Here is a 26,059-nt window from a genome sequence, read left to right on the forward strand (position 1 = left end):
TTTAGTCTAGACATTAGGAAGAAATTCTTCACCATGGGAGTCATGAGGCATTGGCCCAGGTTGCCCAGGGCAGTTGTGGCTGCTCCATCCCTGGAGATGTTCAAGGCCAGGTTGGATGGAGCCTTGAGAAGGCTAGTCTGGTGGGAGGTGTCCCTGCCCATGGGGGACACCCATACCATTCTATGATCCTATGATCTGGGAATCATGCTCTCACCTACTACCCAGATATTTCAGATATCTTACTTTTAAGAGTTAAGATTTTCTCATCTCTAACTTAAACTTCGCTCCAGCATGGCAAAGCAGAAAAACAAAATATACACACATAAATACACGTGAGTGCCAGTAGCATGCTATACGGCATAGTATTTCTGAAAGGTTTCTGATTTCTGAATCACAAATTCCCAAGTTTACTTTGCTGCAGAAAATGAAGCAGAATAATTTTTCCACACAATTAATGAAATAAACCAAACAGCAATTAATAATCTTGTTCCTCTCACATATACCAAGCAAACAAGTGGTAGTAGATCTGTGGATTTGGTTGTTATTTATATCTCTAACTGCTCTTTTTGAGCATGTTGTACTGAGCTCGCACAAGGAGCTCCAACTCAAACATTTAAACTTATTATCTCTGCTATAAAAAGAACTAGTGTTTAAATAAGCATTTTAGCTTTGTCACGAGCAATTCAGTTGTGAACCTGTTAATAGTACCCAGAATACAGTGATTTTCCACAGAGTGGTGTTCACTTTGCAATCATTTAATGGGATTCTGCTATCAAAAAGGCTGTAAATCTGGATACTAAAAGCCAACACCTTAACAGGGTGAAGCATACAAAACCATTTTAACAGAAAGAAACAACAACAAAAAACATCAGAACCCTTTTATTTTCCATAAAGGAGGTAGGAGGATTAGGGAAAAATCAGAAGCTGAACCTAAGTCAATCTATTTCGTGCTCCAGGATGTGTAATTATGTACTTCATGAGATATGTCCAGAGTAATCTGCTCCATTCAGCGTACTGACCAGGACAAAGTTGGGAGTCCTCTGAACAATTTTTACAGACACATATGGGCCAAGTGAAAGAAGTCAATAGGAAAGAAAATGCATACTTCAAAGAGTCAGGGGATTGACACTGCGTATCTGTCTTCAGATACGCAGAAAGCTGCTGCGAAGAGCAAATATCCTTCTGCAAAGAGCAGAAGGATAACATAACAGACTTCAGCTGCAGCACAAAAAAAATAAAAAAGAGCCAAAGGCAAAGGATTGAAGAAATGCAAATCAATCAACTCAGTCTGATCCTGATCAACGTGGGGCACCAGGTGCCAGGGAGTAGCAAGAGTTGGCTGTCCCACCAGGGAAGGTAAGCAGGGAGCTCTGGGTGGTCGTGATGCAGGCAGGGAAGTGTCCTTACCTATTAGGAGTGACCACAGTCCCATAGCATGCAAGCAAGAAAAATGCAGCAAAATGCCAGCCAAAGTGCAATATCAAACCTGAACTGAACAGCAAGGAATATACATAAACAGACATGGGTAATGCATGAAGAACAGACAGGGATATTCTCCTTAAACTTGATCAAATCAGAAATATTCTTTCTCCTGCCGTTCAGCTGATCCGTAATGATAAGACATTGTGTCATATACTCACTTCCTAACATGACCACTAATCAAACTGTTGGCAGATCAACAGTCAAGATACCAGCAAGACCTGGCAACCTGCAACAGGAATTCAGAATAACCGGGAATTACGTCATTAGGGCATTGGGAACCGTAGTCACATTATATATTACTTTTTGTAGGCAGAAAAAGCTTTACATTACTGCTAGGTTATGAGTGTTATGCCTTGTTCAAGGATGCTTTAAAGACCAATTAAAGCACCTGAAATATTATTTTCAAAATATCTTTTTTAAACTCTACATCCTCCCTAACCTTTAGTTTATTTCCTAGGTTCTCCTTGTCAATTAATAGGAGGAATATCTATGGAGGCCCCCTTCCTTGAAATGTTCCAGGTCAGGTTGGATGGGCCTTGGACAGCCTGATCCAGTGGGAGGTGTCCCTGCCCATGGCAGGGGGAATTGGAACCAGGTGATTCTATGCTTCTAATTTCCTCTAGCAAAACAACACCGTTTAGCATACCTCAAAGATTACCCATGTCCACTGGAACATTATTCACTAATCTGCTCTGCTTCACTTCTCAAAACAGCCAAGTAATGATGAGTACTCTGCAGACCTTGAAGAAGAGCAACACAAGCAGCAGAAGTTCTTTTCTCTCAAGTTTCCTCTCGGGAAGTGGCTGAGGGAACTGGCGTTGTTTAGCCTTGAGAAGAGGAGACTGAGGGGAGACCTCATTGCTCTCTACAACTGCCTGAAAGGAGGTTGTGGAGAAGAGGGAGCTGGGCTCTTCTCCCAAGGGACAGAGGACAGGACAAGGGGAAATGGCCTCAAGCTCTGCCAGGGGAGGTTCAGGATGGACATCAGGAAAAAAATTTTTACCGAAAGGGTCATCGGGCACTGTCAGAGGCTGCCCAGGGAGTGGGGGGAGTCACCTTCCCTGGAGGTATTTAAAAGACAGGTGGATGAGATGCTCAGGGACATGGTTTAGTGGCAGGTAGGAATGGTTGGAACTCGATGATCCTGGAGATCTTTTCCAACCTAGTGATTCCTGAGTTTGTGCAACTGATGGAATTTGCAAATTGAGGGACTATTTTCCATCTTGTCATAGCCCACCTGAGAATAATACCCCAAATCATACCCTCCCAAATGTATGAAAATTGGGAAAGATTAGTAAGAAGGAAGAAGAGAAAGAGCTGTCAAGATTCATTCTTTCAGCCTGATCTTGTAGGCATCACCCTTGAGCCTAAATCCTTTAAGGTAAGTGGGAGTTTAGCGGGAGAAGGCAAGGAAGAGACAGGTACTCTCTGCATTTTGTGCAGTACTGCAGAGAGGGAGAGGGAGCACAGGTAATAAGGGGGCTGCATCTTTTAATAACATCTGGAATACAGAAACAGAATCAAATTTATTGAGCCTATATCCAGACAGACCAGTAATGCATTACAAGTAATCTGCCGAGTAAAACTGGTTTTGTCAAGACTGCAATGCTCCTCCCATGGGCATTTTGGGAAGGTTTTAGTTTGGACTTGTTATAGCATGGTCCCATGGACTCGAACCCTCATTAGTGGCTGCAGTTAGTTAAGTGCATCTATGAAACACCGTTCAGTCTAGTTCCATCTGAAAGACATCCAGCACGGATGCTTCTGTATCAGCACTATAGTTCACACTAGAAGTAGATTCCTGAAGCAAATCTGCCCCCATCATTCCCACTTCTCATGTTGTGGTCTGCACTGTAGTGTGGTCTGAGAGCACACGAGCTGGACATACACTCTAGGGGCAAACCTTGATAGTCCAACCACTAACAGGCGTTCAGTCCACAGGATCAAGGTAGAGGTAATCCGAAATAAAACCCCAGAGATTCATATGGTGTGAATACTCAGTCCCTCCGTATTACTCCACAAATCTTCTTGTATTCAGCTGCATGACTTACCTACACGGGATGTACCTTTGGTGCACTCCAAACCACTTTACATCACAGACTACACAGCAATAAATGTGGATGATAATGGGATTCACCTGAAAACCATGTCCCTAATCCAAAGTAAAATATTAATACACGTGTCCTAAGATGAAATAAAGAGTCTTTGGAATGGAATATTTTCCATCACCATTTTACACCTTGTTCTGCAAGCCACAGAGTATAAAAATATTTGTTTGTCTGGAAAAAAAAACAAGTCCTTTACACAGCTCACTGGTGGCAAATTCCCCTGAAAAAAAAAAAGGGTCAGCAAGTCTCAAATACTCCTGAGTACACAAAATTAGTATCACTGACAGTCGGGACAGCTACAACCAAGAGGACAAATCTAAGCAGTGGCATTAGCAAACAAATTGTTGAGGGTCCTGAGGTCAGCAGCACAGCTCTTAGCACCAAATCTAAGCACTTTTGCCCACCCTGAAGACAGGAGCCACAATTGCGCTTCCCACAGGAATGATCCCAAGTCAGTCTGGATATTGCCTGGAATCTAATCAGCCAAGGAAAAATTATGCTAAGGGAAATGCTAACAGTTTAACAGTATAATGAAATGTATTTTAGTGCTTGGAGCTATGCCAAGGCCTTCTGACTGTACTGGGTGGCCACTTAATTCCTACCTCTGGGAAGGAAAGTATGTCAAAACCTGTCTTTGGAAGGGTATGATCTGACTGGAATATAATTTTCTACAGCAGTTGCTTGACCACATCCAACGGAACTCCCAGCCCTTGAGCTATGCCTCTAAATCACAGATGACCCCTTACCAACAGTCGAGAGACTGGAAGACTCATAAAGCCTTAAAAAACTAAGGCAAGTTGTTATGTTTCATTTAACTGAAACAGTCATGAAAGTATTTGTAGAGCTCATTAATGAAAGCTCCTTAATTTCACGTAAGAACAATAATAGTTTCACAAGATATTTGATCTGTAAATATCAAGCAGCCGATAAGAGACTATTTAGATTGCAATTTACAGTTAGCATTATCTAAATTTCTATTCTGTGCAGTAATGTTCAAGATGACATTTTTCCATTTTATTTAACAAAGACACTTTTTAGTATTTCTTGCAGATTATAGAGAACAGACTACTGCTTGCATTGTTCTTTTAAGTCACGTGCAATTAAATCTAAGATAATTACCTCTCAGTCAGCAGAAGCCCTCCTAATGAAATATCAACATCACAAATAAAATCAGACATTATAGTCAGATAAGTCAGTTACACAGAAACACTATCCTCAGCCCTAAATAATATTCCCTGATCTTTCGTTTTGGAGAATGTTTTGATTAATTAAATGGAAAAGATCTGTCTTCCCTAGGACAAGAGTTTTCCCATTTATATTGGCAATTCCTGACTGGCATTTGTTTGCCAAAGTTTCAAAGAAATACTTGAAAAATAATGATGCTTTATAAAATTATCTAATTTTTTTTTTTTTTTTTTTACCATTTACAGTTTCCATCCAAAAGGAATTTATAGCAGTGCATTACATTCATCTCACACCTCAGTGCAATAAACCATAGCGATCAGTTGGTGGATTTGTTTTCCTTTTTATATTTCTTACTTCTTCTAGACATACTGGGCTAAGTCATAACTTTTGCAATGCAGCATATCCTGGAGCTGATTTTCAAAACACAAAAATATTTTTATATTATAGTTCTCTAGAGCAGACAGTCCTAACACTAATTGCTTAAAAAAATTACGTGAAACAGTCTTCAAACTTTTTTTGTGGCACTTGGCAGTGAATCACATTTTGGACAACAGAGAGGGAAATTTATAAATTTTAGAAGATGAAGTCTCTGTTTTGTACTATAAATTGATGAAGCCAGATGTTTTTGTCGATCAGAATTACATTGACCCTGGTCAGATCAAAATGACACTAGAGCTATGAGAATTAGAGTAATTTCAAGCAGGATTACAACATTTAATTATATTTAGCTATGAAAGCTACAGTCAATAGACATTAGGTCAACCTCATAGACTTTTATGAAAGTCTGTCAAACCACTGGAAGGAAGGAACAGAGATAGCAGAGACTCAAGCATGGACATACAGAGAGGACAACCCAGTGCTCCCTGAGGTCTTGGTAACTAACACTTGTCTGCCTACTTACTCTTTCACACCCATTCCCTTCAATAACAACCCTACCATGTTTCTGTATCTTCTCCCTTCATTTTTGTTTACTTCATGTCAATTGGTGTAATAAACTGAAATGGAGCATCTACGAAGAGTGCATGTTCAGCTAACGAGAAAGCCTGAAAATCTTTTTTCTTCCTTAGGGGTCAAGCGAGGCTTATAAAGAAGGTGCAGAAATGAATTACAGAAGTAGATGGATACATAAACACAACAGCACCTCAGCACAATTAGTCACACAAGAAACTGAAAAATAAAGAGGTAACAAACCCCAAATCGAGTCAGATTGTTACATGTGGTTGATTTGGGTTTTTCATAGAATCATAGAATAGTTTGGGTTGGAAGGGACCTTAAAGATCATCCAGTTCCAACCCCCCTGCCATGGGCAGGGACACCTCCCACTGGCTCAGGCTGCCCAAGGCCCATCCAACCTGGCCTTGAACACCTCCAGGGATGGGGCAGCCACAGCTTCCCTGGGCAACCTGGGCCAGGGCCTCACCATCCTCCCTGTGAAGAATTTCTTCATAATACCTAGACCAAATCTTCCCCTTTCCAATTTATAGCCACCCCTCCCAGTCCTACCACTCCATGCCTTTGTAAAAATTCCCTCCCCACCTTTCTCGTAGCTCCCTTCAGGTACTGGAGGTACAGTATTTTTCCTTACTTTAAGTCAGTATAAGATTACCCATTCTTTCTGACATGTGAAAAAATATTCTTTGGGGTATTACGTCACAGATAGTCCCAACTGCTTCAAATTTGCCCTTGGTAAGAACTACAAACCTGACTTCTGCTTTCTTACTGTAGAAGTTCGACTACAGGTAGTAGAAGTCAGCAAAAGGAAGCATTCTTCCAAGCTCTGGAGCATGTCCAGAGAAGAGCAACGAAGCTGGTGAGGGGCTGGAGAACAAGTCTTACGAGGAGCGGCTGAGAGAGCTGGGGTTGTTTAGCCTGGAGAAGAGGAGGCAGAGGGGAGACCTTATTGCTCTCTACAACTGCCTGAAAGGAGGTTGTGGAGAGGAGGGAGCTGGGCTCTTCTCCCAAGGGACAGAGGACAGGACAAGGGGGAATGGCCTCAAGCTCCGCCAGGGGAGGTTCAGGCTGGATACCAGAAAAAAAATTATCACGGAAAGAGTCATTGGGCACTGGCAGAGGCTGCCCAGGGAGGGGGTCGAGTCGCCTTCCCTGGAGGTGTTTAAGGAACGGGTGGATGAAGTGCTTAGGGACATGGTTTAAGGGAGTGTTAGGAATGGTTGGACTCGATGATCCAGTGGGTCCTTTCCAACCTGGTGATTCTATGATTCCACGAAGCTACAGCTCGTATTGTCTGACTGTCATAAACAACAGAAAGCTCTGTGGGATTCTGTACCCAAATCAGATCTAAACAATTTGAGTTCATTAATTATCGGTAGTAGGTTGCTGCAGTAGAATTTTGACAACTCAGACTTCAGATTTGCTTCCTGAACCACCTACCTTTAGGAGTATCCACAAATTCCCAAGCTAGAGATGCTTAAAGCAGACTGCTTTCTTGTTGGGTTCAGTACATTTTCTGAAAGGATCATGTTGCTTTTGAAAGCCCTTTGAGACCAACTCATCGGGCTGTACCTCCAACCTTGATTGCTTAAGCAGAGCTGTGATGGTGCCGTGCTTCTCTATGTCCCATTAATAAAAAGCCCACAGCTATTAAAAACTCTGGCTGTCTAATTTGAAAGAAGAAATTATTTCTTTATAAATACAAGGAACACTGGATAGATTTAAGCCTCACTTTCTGAAACTTTTTAAGTAAAAAGTGTGGTATGTATTGAATTCCACTTCATTGGGAGCAAAGATGTATAACTATACACAGTGAACAAATTGCTCCATATCCCATTTCTGCCATCCTTCCCTTGGAGATGACAGTATGTAACATATTAGTAATTCAACCTTAAACCGACATCAGATTATTATTTTGGCAACAGCAAATTTCAGTAATTTTCTAATTTAATATGAGTATGAAGCTTGTCTTAAGAATATCAAGGACACTAGAGGTTTATCTGGAGTTAAATACAGTGGCTTGAAGTGTATCTGTTACCTATAGGTTATGTGAAGACTGAGAAGGTCTTTGTTTAGTGTCTGATAACCTTGGAGGATATATCATTTCTATACACAGTAAGAATAAAAACTTCTTGTTTTATGAAATGTAAATGGTAAATCACAACCTATTCTGTGATTATCACTTGGAAGAAGTATCATATAACTAGTTCATGTGTAGTTCTTGTTAGAAACCAGAGGGGGTTTTTTCCCCTCTATTTTTCAGATATTACAAGTACAGACATATACAGGTACACAAGCTTGTTCCAACAGAATCAAAGGTTCCTTTAATGATCACAAAAATCTGAATAATGGACTTCGAAGAGTAAGTTTACTGTACTAAAATCTCCAAGTGCACGAAGAAGTCTTATCCTTTTATGTAACATAATTTTTCTCTTATTATTTAAAAATGACTACTTGGTTTGGCACATTCAGCACATGCACTATATCATGCACCAGATGCCTTAGTAATTAATTCATCTTTTAAATGAAATGTACAATAAAGAGTTCCATAAAAGAGTGTGTTGATGCAACTAATGACTACACTGACAATTCAAAACTAGAAAAGGAAAAGATTTTTATAAAAAGCACAGCTACATCACAAAAGAAGACTGTCAGACTGAACTGGCAACATATGCTTACTTATGCTTCAACTGTATTCTAGAAATAAGGAAATAACACAGATTACTGTGTATCCTTATATTGCCATTACATCAGAGAAGGGTGAAGTGTGGCATAAGAATGTTCAAATGTTACATTTACAAAAAAACTGCGTAAAATAGAAGGATTGGTTGAAAAAACAAACACAGAGGAAAAGACACATCATATAAAATGAGATTGTAATGCCTGCCTGATGAGAGTAGAAGAGTTTATTAGCATAGAAGAAACTTGCATTTTATTAACACAACACCACCTGTGAGTAATTCCTTAAGCCTCGCTAAAAACATGACTCAATACTGTTAGATGGGATTTGTATGGAAAGATATCTGCCTATGGATTTCCTTGCAATATTTATGTCTTAGCTGCAGGCAGTGAAACTAATGAAAAATCTATCCCTTTGCCCGTTGATTGAACAGGTTTGCTGGAGAGGAAGGCGGCAGCACATGCTTGTGCAAACAGTTCTCAAATATGCATGTGTCCTCACGATATCCAATATGAGATCAATCCTTCTGACACTTTCCTCCAATAAACTTAATAGTTTTACATACACTTAGAGGAAAAGGACAGCTTCTATAGAGGAAAACAAAGTAAATATTCATTACTGTTTCCCATATTATTTAGCACTGTTTTGAATGAACATGCTTATTCTTATGTACTTTCCATGTTACACATTAGCTGCTTTATAAGCTTTGTCATATACACATATTCTTGGTGATGCTAAATATATTACTCCTTAGTTACACAAGCAATAGAAGCAAGCATGCTTGTGCTCATAAACTAAATCATAGAATCATAGACTCACCAGGTTGGAAAGCACCCACTGGATCATCGAGTCCAACCATTCCCAACACTCCCTTAAACCATGTCCCTCAGCACTTCATCCACCCGTTCCTTAAACACCTCCAGGGAAGGTGACTCTACCCCCTCCCTGGGCAGCCTCTGCCAGTACCCAATGACTCTTTCTGTGAAGAATTTTTTTCTGATATCCAGCCTGAACCTCCCCTGGCAGAGCTTGAGGCCATTCCCTCTTGTCCTGTCCTCAGTCACTTGGGAGAAGAGCCCAGCTCCCTCCTCTCCACAACCTCCTTTCAGGCAGTTGTAGAGAGCAATAAGGTCTCCCCTCAGTCTCCTCCAGGATAAACACCCCCAGCTCTCTCAGCCGCTCCTCCAGACTTGTTCTCCAGCCCCCTCACCAGCTTCGTTGCTCTTCTCTGGACACGCTCCAGAGCCTCAACATCCTTCTCGTGGTGAGGGGCCCAGAACTGAACACAGTACTCAAGGTGCGGTCTCACCAGTGCCAAGTACAGTATGAAGGAGTATTCTCCAAATGAAGGAGTATTCTGCACAAAGTCCACATCCATTACTGGATGGGACGGGATAGTGCAAGATTTACTCAAGCTCCACCTTCTCCACTGCTATAGTAGGAACAACAAAGCTCGCCCACTTCATGTTGTACTCTGAAACTCAATATACACCTATTTACAGTTTATCTGCTGTTATCCAGTGTTCAGAGTGATGTTAACAACTGCTGTTAGTATGAAGCAGAACACAAGCACTGAGTAATCTCTATCCACCGGCAATACAGTGCACCAACACACCGTTTTTCCACGAGCCATATGAAGACAGCCCACCGCAAAACACAGCCTCTGAGTCCCATTCGAATTTTTCCATCTGTTGTTAGCCCTCCCACAAAACTGGGCATAAAAAGGTCATCCACATGAAAAGGAACAACCACCAAAACTCCTTTCAGGGGCAAGGAAGCATCATCACGACCTGACAATAAAGATTTGACACCAAAAGGCTTTGATTCCATCTCTGTTTGCCTAAGAGTGCATCTGCAGCCTTCAACAAATCAATTAACCATAAGAAAAGTGCAGAAGTCAGATCCGGTTTAGACCAAGAAGTGCTACGCGGGTCAGCTGCTCAGATTCATGAAGTACGATCATACTTGCGGATGATCCCTGCCTACGAAAAAAAGATGCTCTGGATGCAGATTGCATTACATGAACTTGCCTGCCGGGGGAAAAGTTCTCCTCACTTTTTAGTCATCCAGTGACTTAGAATGTCTCATATAAACGACACAAAGGCAAAAATCCCAAAACAACAGGCAAAAACAGTCCTGCAGGTCGGGCACGGTGGAGGGAAGCATTAAAAAACTAATGGTTTTTTTTTGGTATCATGCAGTGTAATCATGTACTGCGCCTCTTTAAATACAGTACAAAACAATGGAAGTTTTGCATTGATTTTCCAGCGCAGAACTTCTCTAAATACTACAAGTGCATTTTGTCCCTACTACAATCTGAACTTCACAAGGAGATGATAAATGAGATAATATTGATTAGATTGTGCTAAAGGCTTCCAGCTCTTCAAGGTTATATCCTTTAGAGAGTCTGTAAATCACATTACAGAAATCTGCCTGCTGATATACATAAATAAAGAGTGGCAGAAGAGTTCCAGCATGACAGATCTCACTGGAGTCACACTGTTCTTCAGACAGAAAGTTCAGACAGGCAGTTATAGAGGAGTTCAAAACACAAGAATCAGCCTGCCTTTTTCAAAGAAAACAGACCAAAAAAATTTAGATCGTGTCTGTATTAAATGAGTGTTACTGACAAAGGGTGTCTGGAGTGAAGCACAACCTTGAGCATCTCCTGGCTTTAACTGTCAGCTTCGTCAGTAACGTGAAGGACGAGCAAATCCACTAAATTGTTCCAAGTGCTTTACTTAAACATACAGGTTTTATAGTAAATTAATCTTAACTTCAGATGAAAGTCAGCATCAGCCTTAACCCGCTTTTTGGTGGATAAAAAAAAGGCACATGAAACAGCATGCAAAAAAAAAAGCGAGTATGATGATCTCTTAAATTTCCCTCGAGTTATGCATTCATTCTTAACTAATGGAGGAAAAGGAGAGGCATTTTTACGAGCCATCTGCTTTAAAATCCTTCCATTACTTAAGGTTTCTCTCTACGACATCAGGGTGGAGGGAAGAATAATACTGAAAAGCATCGGGGATTGCTCTGTCCTAGTGGACAGAAGGCTCAATAATTACACTCGCAATACAATAAATACATTGATAAACAGGAACAAATCCAGTCGATGGCCACCAAAGCGGTCAGGATGCTGGAGCATTTCCCCTTTGAGGAGAAGCTGGGTTAGCTGGACTTGCTTGAATGTAAAGAAATAGCTTTGAGAGAGACCTCACAGCAGCTCCTTGCTTCACCATGAAAACAACCCAGCAGGGAAGCAGGTTGCCCAGAGAGATTGTGCAGGCTCCATCCTTGGAGGTTTCAAAGATGCAATCAGAAAAGCCTTGAGTCACTCAGACTGAATTCAACAGGGTCACTGCTTTCAGGAGGAAGACAGGCTCCCAGATCTCCCAAAGTCCCTTTCAACCTGAATGAATCTGATTTGCGTTTGCTGTCTCTATTAGTGTGATGCCACTGACAAGCAATATTAGGTGTCAGTGTTGCAGGAACATGGACATGCCCTTTTCCTTCTGCTGAGCTCTGCTACCGATTCTATTCTTGGCACTTGCACTCCCAAGTGAAAGTGATTCTATTTATATTCATGTCATAAAATGTTTAAAACATCAGGAAAAAAAAATCTTACAATACAAAACAAAGATCTGAAACATAAAGAGAATATCAATGCGGTTCTTTTTCTGAGATCAGACATTGTTTTTCAGAGTAGCAGGTGGGCATGAGTCTTATTTCCATTGAGATGTTAAAATCATAAACCTGAATATGTTTGTTATCAGTTTGATAAAGTTTTTCAGAGAGATGTGTACAGGTAGAAGGACTCGGGTTTGGTTTGTGACGATAGGGAAGCCAAGCGAAGAAATGTTGCTAAGTGTTAGAGTACACAAATTCTTAAGTGCTCGGTGAATTTCTTTAAAAGGATTTGTAGACTATTAATTTCACAGATTTTCAGGGGAAAAAACATCTTCCCAAATTGGTGGGAAGTCATCAAAATTTGCCCTGGAAGCTAATTATTAGGCTTCACACAACAGAATACTTGGACAACCCCTCCCTGTTACGAAGCTCTGCCATCTGTTTTCTTGTGTTTTCCATCCCCAACAGAGGAGAAATATTCTCTTCACTTCATGACAAAAGTTTCTGAAATTAGCTTTCACCTAGCAAGGAATGTTATGAGTGTGTGGGAGGAAAAGCTTCAATTAATAAATATATTCTAATGATCTGTATTGTGGTGTAGATCTTGGAAATAATCTTGACATCCATGCTACCTCAGTGCTGATAAAGTGTTTAATAAATAAGTATACATAAAAATTGAAGTTTCTTACAGTCATTATGACTGAAAGCAGTTCAAGCCTACCAAAACAGTGGTATGGAACACGAATAGTTGTCATCTATTTTAGGAAAATGGCAAGATTAAATTGTTGATCCTGAAAAGATAGGTAGGGAAAAGGCACGACAAGGATGTTTGTGGTAACATGACACCTAGTGTTCACTTTCAGGAAGCTTCTGTATGAGTGACAGCCAAATTTTGGGAAAAACATCAATGCCCCAGGACTAGCTTTCAAAATAAAAAATCTAAATTATATAGACATAGTGAAAAAAAGAAGAGGGGAGGAACAGAAAACCTGTATGTGCTGCATTTCTCCCTCTTACCGAGTTCACAATTTGGGCAACTCCAGAAAAGACCGCTATCCAAAAAAATGTTCCACATCATCTTTCTCCTTTGGATTTCTTCTGAATAACAATAAAAAAATAATCTACTGATAACTTCCATACATTGCCACAGGAAAAGCTATTATAAAATTAGTTCTACTACACAACTTTCATAACATTAGTTTTAAGGGAATATGCCCTACTCTAAAAAAAAGTAGTAACCAGGTTTAATTATACATAGTAATGAGCTATACCCTTTTATTTCTCCATTTAAAATCCTGGCATATCAACAGTATTAGTATCATTCCCTTTCATGCTTCTAGCAATACAATGAAAACCACAATATCTAATGCATACTAGATAAACAAGATCATAAAATCCACCTAAAATCATGGCACAGACACCCTGACAGTCCTAAGGGATATTCAACCTCTTGAGTATTTCTGAGGGGCAAAAAGGGGGAGAATTATAGGAGAAATCAGAACAAAAAGCTCACTACACACAGAGGAAACACACTGGTTTCTGAAATTACTCTAAGAAGGGGTTGGCAAAACATTAGGGACAAAGTCTGACTGAAACTTCAGTTCTATAGAACAGAACACAACTGCACCTCAAGAAGTTCATCGGCACATTGTGAAAAGCATTCTTAAAAGAGCCCGTTAGTGTTAAAAATAGAAGTAGACAAAAAACAAGAGTGCTGTAATCTAACATGCAGCCTTTAATTCAAAAGTATGCTGACTTTCCAAGGAGTCCCTCTGAAGAGAAAAAAGATAAAGTATATGTACCTTTAAGCGTTAAAATTGCCTAGCTACCACAATCCTGGACAAAGAATTGGACCCAGCATTCAGTATTTAGTAGTTAAATGGTAACCAGTGGTATTATATCTTATCTCTGAGAAAAACGTGCACAGACCCAGTCAACACACCAACATTAAAAATATACATTCTTCTTTTACGAAGAGACCCAGAATCAAATACTGTTAAATAACTCAAGAAAAAACAAGTCAAGCACTTATCACACTGCGAATTATAAAGCAAATCCTTATTTTTTTAAGATCTTTTGAGCATATTTCTCTGCAGAAGGTCTTTCTCTTCCCCATCTCCGGGAAGCCAGGCAGTTATGAACTCACCTAAATAAATATCTGCCATAAGATGTCCCTGTTGAACTCCAAGTCTATATGGTACTTTTTCCCGCCCCACAAGACTATATATAAATGCATTCTTTCAATCATACACCTCTAATTAAAATACTCTGGAAAGTGAGGCTAAGTTGTTGTGCGTTTCTTAGGAGCAGCTTGCCAAAATTTCAGATTCATGGCATTATTTCCCTTTTATGGCCCAGGCGAACTATATAACCACAAACCTTTGGTTTCTACCACTCTTGCTCAAAAGGTCAGTTCACCTCTTATTCAGCATCTGGTTCAGCCCCAGGCAGAATTCCCACGAGGATCAGCAGAAACAGCACATCCTATTGGCCTTAAACGAACTCATTTAACGCCACTACAAGAATACCAGTCATAAAATTCACCTAATGATAGTGATCATCCCTCACCTTTAATGCTGAAGTATTCTGAGCTGCCACACAACCTACTCAGCTGTTAACATTTTAGGTAATTGCTTCACAGATTCTTTTCGTAGTTCAGGAATAGGTCTTAGAAATTAAGAGCTGCGGAACAGCTTTAAAACACAGAGGATTCAGCAGGAGGTTTAATTCAATGGCTTTGGAATTACTGACATTCTAAAAGCCCAAAGCGTTCGCATCTCTTCACACACAGCCGAAAGAAAGTATGTGGTGCAAAAACCGGACAAAACAAGTTTGTTTCCCCACATTTCCATCCAGTTGGGCACACCGGTGGTTTCACACCGCCTCTCCCCTTCGCTCCCACCACAGTCGCATCTCCCCAATATTCCCTCTCAGCTTTACAATCACAGCGATGAATTCGCTGCGAGGGGGGAACGCGCCTCGAGCTCATCCTCCTCGCAGCCCAAACACCTCCTGAACAACGCTCTGAGTGAAACAGGAGGACGGCCACACAGCTTTCCTTTAAACCTTGCGGGGCTGCGGCCCCACAAACAGCTCTCGACCTTAAAGGGTCGTTTGATTTTAGCACTGAGAAACCGGTTTGTATGAAAGCAACGCTTAACTTTTTCAGGCAGCGCCTGGAAACCACCACAACTACACTGCAACAGAAGAACTTTACAGGGCGAGGAGAGCAGCACATCAAACTCCAGCCCGTGGAGGCCGATTTCCAGAGCTCCTCTGGGCACAGCGTTACCTTTGAGGGAGGGACAGCCCCAGCGCCGCCGTCAGAGGGCATCATTCAGAAATGATTTCCCAAATACGCTGCCTCGGAGTATCAAGTTAATTTTCCAACTCCCTCACGGGCTTCTCTTAAAAGTGTGTGAGGTGCTAAACGCGCCGGGAAAGCCTTTTCTTTTTCTATTACAAACCCACGATTCGAAACTCACACCTCCACCTGTCCCGGCGGGTTGAAAAAACCCACGATTGCGACAGGTAAAAAGCTCCTAAAGGTCTGGGGGTTGGTTTTATGGGTGCTGCTTCCCAGCCCCCCGCGGTGGGACCGTGCCCATCCCTCCCCAACCGCATCCCCCCCCCCCCCCTTCCCCCGCGGTCGGGTACCGGGACAGCGGGTACTTGCCCAGGTGGGGACCAGGAGGCTGCCGGGGCGTTCGAGCGGGGCTGCAGGAGGAGGAGGAGGAGGATGCTTCCCGGCCACGCTCATCTCCTCCCATGCAGCTGCCGTAGTCCTGTCGGAGCGGGCGTTTTCGGTGGGATCCGAGTTCCGAACGGCCGCCCCTGGGCGGCAGCGGCGGCTCCGCGGGGGGAGCGGGGAGGGCGGGGGGCGGGGAAGCCGCGCGGGCGGTTTAACTGCGCTCCTCTCGGGGGGGGGGGGGGGAGGCGGTGCCGGTGCCCTCCCCTCGGCTGCAGGGCTGGGGGGGAACTGCCATCCAACCGCCTGCGGGGAGGAGAGCGCGGACATCTAGAACGGGGTGATCTTTAAGGTCCCTTCCAAGCCAAAGCGGTCCATGATTCTACGATCCTCAAACCCAACCGTACCGCCACTAAATCACATCCCCGAGCACTTCATCTGCCCCTCTTTGAAACATCTCCAGGGATGGGGACTCCGCCGCCTCCCTGGGCAGCCTCTGCCAGTGCCTGAGAACCCTTTCCGTGAAGAAATTGTTCCTAATGTCCAATCTGAACTTCCCCTGGTGCACCTTGAGGACATTTACTCCATCCTGTCTCATGTCACTTGGGAGGAGACCAACACGCACCTCCACCTCGCTACAACCTCCTTTCAGGCAGTTGTAGACAGGGATAAGTTCTCCCCTCATCATCCTCTTCTCTAGTTTGACAACCCCAGTTCCTCAGATGCTCCTTGTAAGACTTCATAGAATCATAGAATCACCAGGTTGGAAAGGACCCACTGGATCATCGAGTCCAACCATTCCTAACACTCCCTAAACCATGTCCCTAAGCACTTCTTCCACCCGTTCCTTAAACACCTCCAGGGAAGGTGACTCGACCCCCTCCCTGGGCAGCTGTTCCAGTGCCCGATGACTCTTTCTGTGAAGAATTTTTTTCTGATATCCAGACTGAACCTCCCCTGGTGGAGCTTGAGGCCATTCCCCCTTGTCCTGTCCCCTGTCACTGGGGAGAAGAGCCCAGCTCCCTCCTCTCCACAACCTCCTTTCAGGTAGTTGTAGAGAGTAATAAGGTCTCCCCTCAGCCTCCTCTTCTCCAGGCTAAACAACCCCAGCTCTCTCAGCCGCTCCTTGTAAGACTTGTTCTCCAGCCCCCTCACCAGCTTCGTTGCTCTTCTCTGGACACGCTCCAGAGCCTCAACATCCTTCTTGTGGTGAGGGGTCCAGAACTGAACACAGTACTCAAGGTGTGGTCTCACCAGAGCCGAGTCCAGAGGGAGAATCACCTCCCTGGACCTGCTGGTCACACCGTTTCTGATCCAAGCCAAGATGCCGTTGGCCTTCTTGGGCCCCTGGGCACACTGCTGGCTCATGTTCAGTCGGCTGTCAACCAGCACCCCCAGGTCCTTCTCTTCCGTGCAGCTCTCCAGCCATTCTTCCCCCAGTCTGTAGCGCTGCATAGGGTTGTTGTGCCCCAAGTGCAGGACCCGGCATTTGGCCTTGTTAAACCTCATCCCATTGGTCTCAGCCCAGCAGTCCAGCCTGTTCAGATCCCTTTGCAGAGCCTCCCTACTTCTTTAAATACCTCCAGGGATGGTGATTCAATCATTTTCCTGGGCAGTCCATTCCAATGTTTGACAACCCTTTCAATCAAGAAACTTTCCAAACATCCAGTCTAAACCTTCTCTGGCTCAGCTTGAGGACATTTCCTCTCACCGTATTGATACGAGAAGTAGTTACTATTGCAAAAAGTGGAATATTTTTTATTTAAGCTAAAGTAGAATTAAGTTTAATCTAAGTAAATGTATTTTTTGAAAGTTAGACAGAATGTCCTTCTGATACTATGTTTGTTTCTTTTCAAACAGCGTTCTTTTCCGGACACGGCTCATTCTTTCAAGATGATAATGTATTGTGTTCAGTATGATCTGTGCCTGAATCTCAGATGTGTCATCTTCTATAATCACCTCTGTTTGCAGTCATAGAATCATAGAATCATAGAATAGTTTGGGTTGGAAGGGACCTTGAAGCCCATCCAGTTCCAGCTCCCCTGCCATGGGCAGGGACACCTCCCACTGGCTCAGGCTGCCCAAGGCCCATCCAACCTGGCCTGGAACCCCTCCAGGGATGGGGCAGCCACAGCTTCCCTGGGCAACCTGGGCCAGGGCCTCACCACCCTCATAGTGAAAAAATTCTTCCTTATGTCAAGTCTAAAACTGTCCCTCTCCAGTTTATACCCATTCTTTCTCTATCTCAATTGCAAGGTCAGACAGAGCTGGAGCAGGCTCCAATTAGCAGAGATTTGACTGTTATGAAGTTCATAGTAGCATTAAAATTAATCCTTGGAAAGTAATCAAATATGCACAAGAATTTTGGCAAAAATTATACATATGCATGTATAAACGTATTCTGTCTCCAGCTCTTGTCCCACTGCACAGGATTGATGGAGATCACTCCCTCGTGTTGCCCAGGCCTGCAGTAAAAGGACTCTTGCTTTCTAAAACTCCAAAACTAGTCTTAAAGAGTTTGTTTGCTGGTATTTTCAGTATTAAGGGCAGATTTGGACTCCTGCCTCCCACACTGCTCCTCCTGGAAGACCATTGGGCAGGTGAAGTTCAGCCCATGGAAGGTGAGCGGCAGCCCTCCCTCCCCACCTTGCCTGCCAGCTGTACCAGGTAATTGTGCCCAACATCAGGGTCACAAGGCAGAGCCACACACGGCCTCTGCTGCATGAAAGCATGCACCCCCCTCTCCTTCATTTCTGAATCCAAACCAAGAGCGGTTTGAGTATTCTTGGTACGCTTGATGTTGTGTTAACAGAGAGCAATCTGTCTTTTGGTGGGAGGAGAAGACCCTACCCCTGAACATAGCCATCAGGTTTTGCTCTTTGTTTGGTCTTTGGCATTCATCTAAGTTCCTAACCATTGTTTATTGCCTGGGTCACCTGTTTGGAGATATCTTTGTGTCGGTCTGTGGTGGCAACGCTGAGGTGAATCCTATGGAACCATAAAATCAGAATTGTTTGGTTGGAAAAGACCTTTGGGATCAAATCCAGGCATACCTGTCCAGTACTAAACCGTATCACTGAGTACCTCCTCTACCTGTCTTTTAAATACCTCCAGGGACGGTGACTCAGTCACCTCGCTGAGTAGTCCGTTCCAGTGCCTGATAAGGAGAAGAGGTTCTTTAAATGCTTCTCTCTTAGCAGACGTATTTTCTTCTCTGAGGGGAGAGAGGGAAAAGCTCTTAACCCTTCCCATGAGTTTCCTTAAGATTAGTGTTTCACAGACATACCCATCTGTTTTCTTATCTAAATGTTATTTGAAAAGACACCTCTATTCCCTTTTGAAACCTCTGCTTTGTCATGCAAGGATGAGTAGCTATGGCACAAAAATATACGTATAACTAGAAAAAAGTTATATCTATATAATTGAAACTGGCCAGACTTTTTCTAAAGTAAATTTTTAAGATTTTCTCTACTTTTTTTTTTCTTTTTTTTAACAAAAGATTTTGTGAAAGCAGCACAAGAGTTAAGCAGGAAAGAAATACACAATATCTTCTACTTGGAAGTAACTCCATACAAAACACTGCTGGCCACTGCTATATTTTATTTTAGTATGAACTCTCTCCCCAGGTGTTCCTGTTGAACAACACCAGACTTCTCCATAAAAGCACACCTCGCATCAAGAAAATGCTGCTTGGCATCTCTGTCTACTGATTCATCTTTCACGGATGGGAGCGATGCAGAAGCTATGGAGATGTGGATAACCAGGCAGTTTGTTTTGTGGGGTCCTGGGATTTCTGTTGTGCCAGAAAACTTGGAATTTGCCCTGCAGCAAGGAGTCGGTGCCGTTCTCCTAAAGTAGTGGAGCTCAAACTCAAGCTAATCTGTGCCAATCCATCCTGCGTAGAAAAAAAAACCCATTTATCTCACTCCCTGCCTGTAGAAAAGTGTGTGACAACATGCTGGCGGCGTGAAATGTTAGAGGAGATGAGTCTGGGCCACAGCCTAACATCACTATACAAACTCAGAGGCACGCAGAGCGCGCTGGCACTGCAAGAGGTGTGAGCCTTTCTGCTTAAGGTTAAAGAAGATCAAGGAAAGCAAAGCCATCCAGATGAGCTGCTGCCTGTTTGGAGATGGGTTGCCCCAAGTTCCAAGGACTTGGAGTTGCCAGGAACCGGCAAATAACTGCAGCTGTCGTGACAGGCATTGGCTTGGATGAATAACAGTTTTGCTGGGATTGCAGACTTGTTATCACATCCAGCTTTTCCTCTCACAGTTTTTCTTCATGGTCTCCTTTCATAAATATGGTGCGGAAGTGGGGATTAAAAAGTGGAGATGCCAGTTACTATCAATATGAAATAAAAGGCATAACAGTATGATAATATCCATATGGGGAATCACAGAGAGAAGTAGAAGCTCTTACTTGTCAGAATGTTTCTATTTGTCTACAAGTTGTACTTTTTAAAATTAAAGCCTTTGTCAATTGGATATAGAATCATAGAATCATAGAATCATAGAATATTAGGGTTGGAAGGGACCTTAAAGATCATCTAGTTCCAACCCCGCTGCCATATAATAAGCCATATAATAAGCCTCACATACAATATATAGCTTCCTGAGAAGCTTATCTTAACAATAAATGATTTATGGAATTCACTGGAAACTAGGTAACAGCAGACAGCTAAGGAACTATTAATGCTTAGTCCTTTTTGGATTTAATGACACTTACAAAATTATGTTCTCCTATGGTGTTGCTGTACTGAATGTAAGTGGGTTCATATGGTTTGGAGGAAGATTATTTTGTACATCAGTTGAGCTAAGCCAATTGTGATGGTGTCATCTAATAGATTTATTTCAAGGGACTGTCAGGTAATAGTTTAAGGATCCTATGAGATTTTTAGGAGTTGATGCCTCGTTCAGTTTTTTACTAGTAAAAAGCTTTATATGCATTTTTCCCTTTTTTCTGTTCATAATTTTTCAGTTTCACTGCATCCCTGATCCTGCAAAAGATGTTGCTTTTGCCATTCCTGAAATATAACAAATCATAGGTTCATAGAATAGTTCGAGTTGGAAGGAACCTTAAAAATCATCCAGTTCCAATCTCCTTGCGGTGGGAAGTTGTTGGCTGTTGAGTAACTATTTTGGTGAGGACAATTTTTATTTTTCTGGATTATACTAAATCGTATAACTGGTAATAATGCAATTAGTTGAAGATTTCTAGGCCTTGAGATTTCATAAAAATCTACAAAATATCAAGAAAGTAATCATGGAAAGAGTAAGTCAAGAGGTGCTGATTGTTTTCAATAATTTACAGCATTTTTTAGTCAAAATCATGATGTTGGTGTGTTATGTTAGATAAAGCTCAAGAAGTTTCATTAAGATCTGATCTGGCTGACAGCAGGAAAATTGAAAATTGTGCAAAAGACTTGAATAAAAGCAGCTTTTGTGAAAACAGACACGAATTGCTGAATCTGTGAGATATATTACAGACCTGCCTTTATTTCCTTCTGGGTTTATGCATGTGCTTGTATTCGTACATACAACCACACACCCAGAGATGATACTTGGCTTAAAGAATGCGAACACAAAACTATTAGAACTATAACAATAAATAATTTATTTTATGAAGCCAAATAGATGTCAAGGCTAAGGGCTTTTTAAAGACAAGTAGATGAAATAGTATAATTAGATTTTCCAGGAAAGGTAGATATGACTTATGCAGACATTACAAGCATTTCTCTCTGTACAAAAACATTCACACAGTCATTGAAGTCAAGTTGTTGTCTTAATATAAACTCCAAAATTTGCAAATGTTCCACTTTTAGTTTCTCTACGTTAATATTTGCTGTATTCATCAGGAAAAAAAGGTGCTTTTATAAAACTTAATTGCTGGTGAACTTCATTGTATTTAATATTGTACTACCAAAATAAATGCTCCCTCATTTAATTTTGTGTTGCAGGAAGAGATCAAAGCTGTTGGGAAGTAGAACATACTTTTCTAAGGAATATACATTAGAAGTTTCTGGCTTGGAAATCACATGTAAGGCAAGGTAAGAATGCCAAGTGTCTCAGGGAAACTCCTGCCTGTCTTGGTGAGGTTGCTGTCATTTAGCCACCAGTATCCCCCAGTTTAGGAGGAGTAAGGAAGACGCTAGCACATTGATGATCAGCATTAGACCCCCATTTCAATCTACTCTCTACTTGCTACTCTTACTGTGTATTAACCTCATGAGTAAGGGGGAAATTACAGGGAGTAACACCTTGACAGCCCACCAGGGGAAAGCAGTGTGCCATGGAGGCTTAAAATATCCAACGATAAATCACAGAATTTATCACAGATGCGTTATTCTGCTTTGAAAGACAAATACTTCCTTCCTCTCATGAATCCATAATGTGCATCAAACACCCTATAACTTGTTGTCCCAGAAATTTCCTCCGTTCATTGCGTAGGGTAAGAAACTCTAACTGTAGGTGTGGTAGTAACAAAATGGAAAGAGGCAGTAAGATTATCTGCGATGTCAAATGAAATCAAGAGACTGCTGTACTGCAAACAAACAAAAACTTTCCTTGAACAACTGTTCACTGAGAAAAGGTGATTGAATTAAGCATCTCATGCTTTTACGGCAGACAGGTAGAGCAATGGGTGGGGAGAGACAGCAAGGAAGTTTGCCGAACCATCTCTCCCCACTCCTGAACCCCTTATTGAATTGTAGATTGGTAGAATAGTTTTGGTTGGCAGTGACCTTAAAGATCATCTACTTCCAACACCCCTGCTATCCCTGATCTATCCCACTAGATCAGGCTGCCCATTGTAGCGCAGGTACACCTTACCAGGGCACCTTGCTGCCAAAGTCATGCATGGATTAGGGCAAACCATTACGATTTCGATCATCGCCATTGCAGGAATGACTATTGACTGCATCAGCTAGGAGTTCAGCATCCCGGGCTAGCCAAGAGAGCAGTTCGTCATTGCTGCCCTGAACAGGTTATTATGAAAGATGATAAAAAATGGTTATCTGAGCAACTGGCCTTCTGGAAGTTGTATTCCCAGTGAGTATTTATAGAGGGATATTGGACAGATCAGGATGTAATCTTACTTTGAAATCAGACAGTTTTGATTACACTGAAAACATCGAGGTAGACTTGTAGCACTCATTGCCAGCTGAGAAAAAGAAGTAAGAAACAAGTGGCTAAACAGCACTGTGCAGCCAAGCAGGATTTTAGTACTATTTCTTGAAGCTGCTGATAAAATACTCATTTGGGGGTTTTTTTTGTTTTTTTTTTTCTTTACTTGCCTGTCTGTGAATCTGCCTTGTGTTACCAAACGGAGGAGCTGATGTTCTGCAGACTGTGGTATTTTGTGTACGCTGGTTCTCTACAGACAGCAGCATGCCAAGCCATCCTCTGGAAATTATGCCAATATGCAAGGGGGAATACAGTATTTTGTGGCCAAGGAAAGCACAAACAAGTACTCAGCTTGTGAGAGAGGAGAGAGACAAGTTCTGGAAACCTGCTGCAGGTACTCAGTTTTATCCAGTGATTGCTTGGCATCTAAAATAATTAGCTGTTCTAAGAACAGCCGCCAGGATATAGAAATCCTTCCTTCTTGGGAAGTGCCTGTGTCACTGCAAAAGATGCTCCTTTCAGCTTTCCCTTTCGCTCTGGTTTCTGCTTTCTACACCTGGTATTAGCCTAATTACACTGTGTTAGCCTAATTGTGAGCTATTTGTCATATCACATGGTTTGTTTGCTTAGATTCATTATTTATGTTTCAACGGTGTTTGACCAAAATCTATCAGATCACGTGAATGTGCAGAAGTTGCCAATACTCATTCAATTAAGAACAAGTATTTGTTTCGCAAAGTAAGTAAAACTGATTACAAGTCAGAGCACTGGTAAGTTATAATCAATGAACAGAAGCAATGTTATGGCGTTTAGGTCACCAATAAATAAATCAGACAGTAACTTATGAGTACGTAATTCATGGCCTACTTCTGCCAAAAAATTCCATAGTCTTGTATGTTGAATAATTTCAGTACTTATGGACATGGATTTTATGGATTTGTTGGTTCATTTTTGGGTAAATTATGAACAGAATCAAGGTTGCGATAAATTTCTTGAATTGTTCAAGTAGCTGAATTATTGCACTATGCTGTGCTATATTATACCTTTTTTAAACAATGCTCAGCTCATTTTCAAAGGGAAGAGGCTGCAGCTTCATTTGAGACAGGCTTTGCTAAATAAAAGTAGAAGTGGACAATTAGAAGAAAGTAACTCTATTGCTAGTTTTATTGCCTGAAAAATGCTAGGAGAGTCTATATTTACTAGTCCCTGTGTAAAACAGAATAGGAAATAAAAGAATATGTTCATTGCAGTGGCAGTATCCTTTTTCTGCTCATCTTTTTACAATAGTGGAAAAATTTGCTGTGTGCTCAGGCACCATAAAATATTCTTGTTTGCTTGTTTGTTTTAAATCCATGTTTTCTCTAGCTTTTAAGCTCTTAAGGTTTACGGTCGTACTTGTGTTCTAAGATATAGGAAAAAACATGTCAAATATTCATACCAAATGATTGTCCAAAGACATTTAGCTACCTTAGCTACCAAGTCAGTTGTAATTTTATTTTATTTCTACATTATTCAGTCATACTCGTAGAATGAACAAATGAAGTGTTGATTAACCTTATTTCCTGTCATTACGGAGGAATTTAATGAAAACATTAAGTGAACATAAACAAAAGCAACCAGTTGGGTTTTTTTTCTTTATACAGCCTTGTACTCTGAACAGTTGAACACAGGCTTTCTAATAAACTTAACGAGTAACTTCAGGACTACTCAGCAGTTGTCTTGGGATGGGTCTGTAACAGCAAAAAGGTGTAGGTGTTAGGAGGTTATTGCCCAGCATGGTTTTTCTTTAGCTTTTCCTTTAGCTTAACACTGGCTCGGCAGTTATATGGTCTAAGCAAGTATAGCAATGAAAAAGTAAGCGATTGTTGCATAACTAACCTGAGGGGAATGAGAAGAGGCAGGGTGGTAAAACAGTCCTGTATAAAAATAAACCTAAAGCAGACCCAACAGCGGGGAGTAAAACAAGAGCAGAGTCTTCCCAGCAGAGAGCTCAGGTCACTGGTGACTCTTCAGACCAACCCTTCCTCTCGTCTAGTGAAGCTGTTAGTGTCAATTTTAGGATCCTGAAGATTGTGGGAGGGGTAAGTGTAACACCAGGAGATAGGGTTAGATTGCAGAAAGTCATCATATAACTGAAAGAATAAAGTTAATGGGGATTAACAATAGCTGGGTCATTTGGAATACTTATGTTAGTATTATTGTAACTGGATTAATATATGTCTTTGTTGTATTAGGCTGCCAAGACACTAATTAGGCTCCTAATATATTCATGACTCTGCATATGACGAGTGTTTTGTTAAGCCAAAATAAGTCACTCAGGGTTTAATGCAACAAAGTGGTGGAGTATAAAGGCAACGTAGGCGGACCTTTAAGGACTTGCTGAAAAATTGAGATGGAGAGAGTGCAGAAAGAGAGCTGTGGGAATTCTCTGTTTCATGAAGAGGCGTAGTCAGAAGAACCCCTTTTAAATGTCCTTGGCCAAGGAGCAGAGGCTTCTACTTCTTTCCTAGAGGCGAAGAGCTCTGGATGTATAGAGGAGCCAACAAAGCTCAAAGAGGTAAGAAATGAAATTCTATAGCTCTGCAGAGGAGGTAGAATGTACAAAAGGGGAAATAAATGTCAAGGGGATAACCACTCTTTCCATAGTACAGAAGAGGAAATAAAACCCTTCGGGATCGGTGTTTCTGAAAACGTTTCTAGGAGATTCATTCTGTTGCATATGATCACTCACGAATGTGGGCACAGATGAGCGGGTTCAGTCCTGATTTAGAGGCTGGGGGAGACTTTTCTTCTGGAGAACAGATTTTTTCTCCAAAGTGAGGTACAGACCAAAAAGCTGGGTATTAATTGAAGATACTAAAATGTCTTCTGCTAATTGTAGTTGGGGGTACATGTGTGGAGCTACCAAAGTAAATTTGCAAGTGTAATTATATTAAAAATAGCGTATGGCCCAAATTAGCTCAGTACCCTAGTGAAGAACCTTATTCAACCAATACAATTTAAAGTAGAAATAAGGTTGATATGATATCAGGGGAACAAAAATCCCTCTCAAATGTAAGTATTTTATATGAGATGATGTTTTGAGACTTTTAGCATTTCAAGTGCGAGATTCGATTCCAATGTGCTGCAACTACACAAATACTCTGTATGAGGAATGAAAAACCATATGGGTTTTCTAGATCCCAGGTGGGATTTAAATTGTAGAGGCAGG

General features: G+C 41.7%; 1 protein-coding gene across 1 annotated transcript in view; it reads right to left on the bottom strand.

Moving 5' to 3' along the window:
• SNTG2 (syntrophin gamma 2) overlaps window positions 1-15,796 on the bottom strand; it is a 275,672-nt gene extending 259,876 nt beyond the window's left edge. The window contains exon 1 of the mRNA XM_054062992.1: window positions 15,713-15,796. Coding sequence (XP_053918967.1) covers window positions 15,713-15,796 — 84 coding nt within the window. The remainder of the gene's footprint in view (window positions 1-15,712) is intronic.
• Window positions 15,797-26,059: the final 10,263 nt, after the last annotated feature.

The sequence above is a fragment of the Cuculus canorus genome, chromosome 3 (assembly GCF_017976375.1).
Source record: "Cuculus canorus isolate bCucCan1 chromosome 3, bCucCan1.pri, whole genome shotgun sequence".
Classification (NCBI taxonomy): Eukaryota; Metazoa; Chordata; class Aves; order Cuculiformes; family Cuculidae; genus Cuculus; species Cuculus canorus.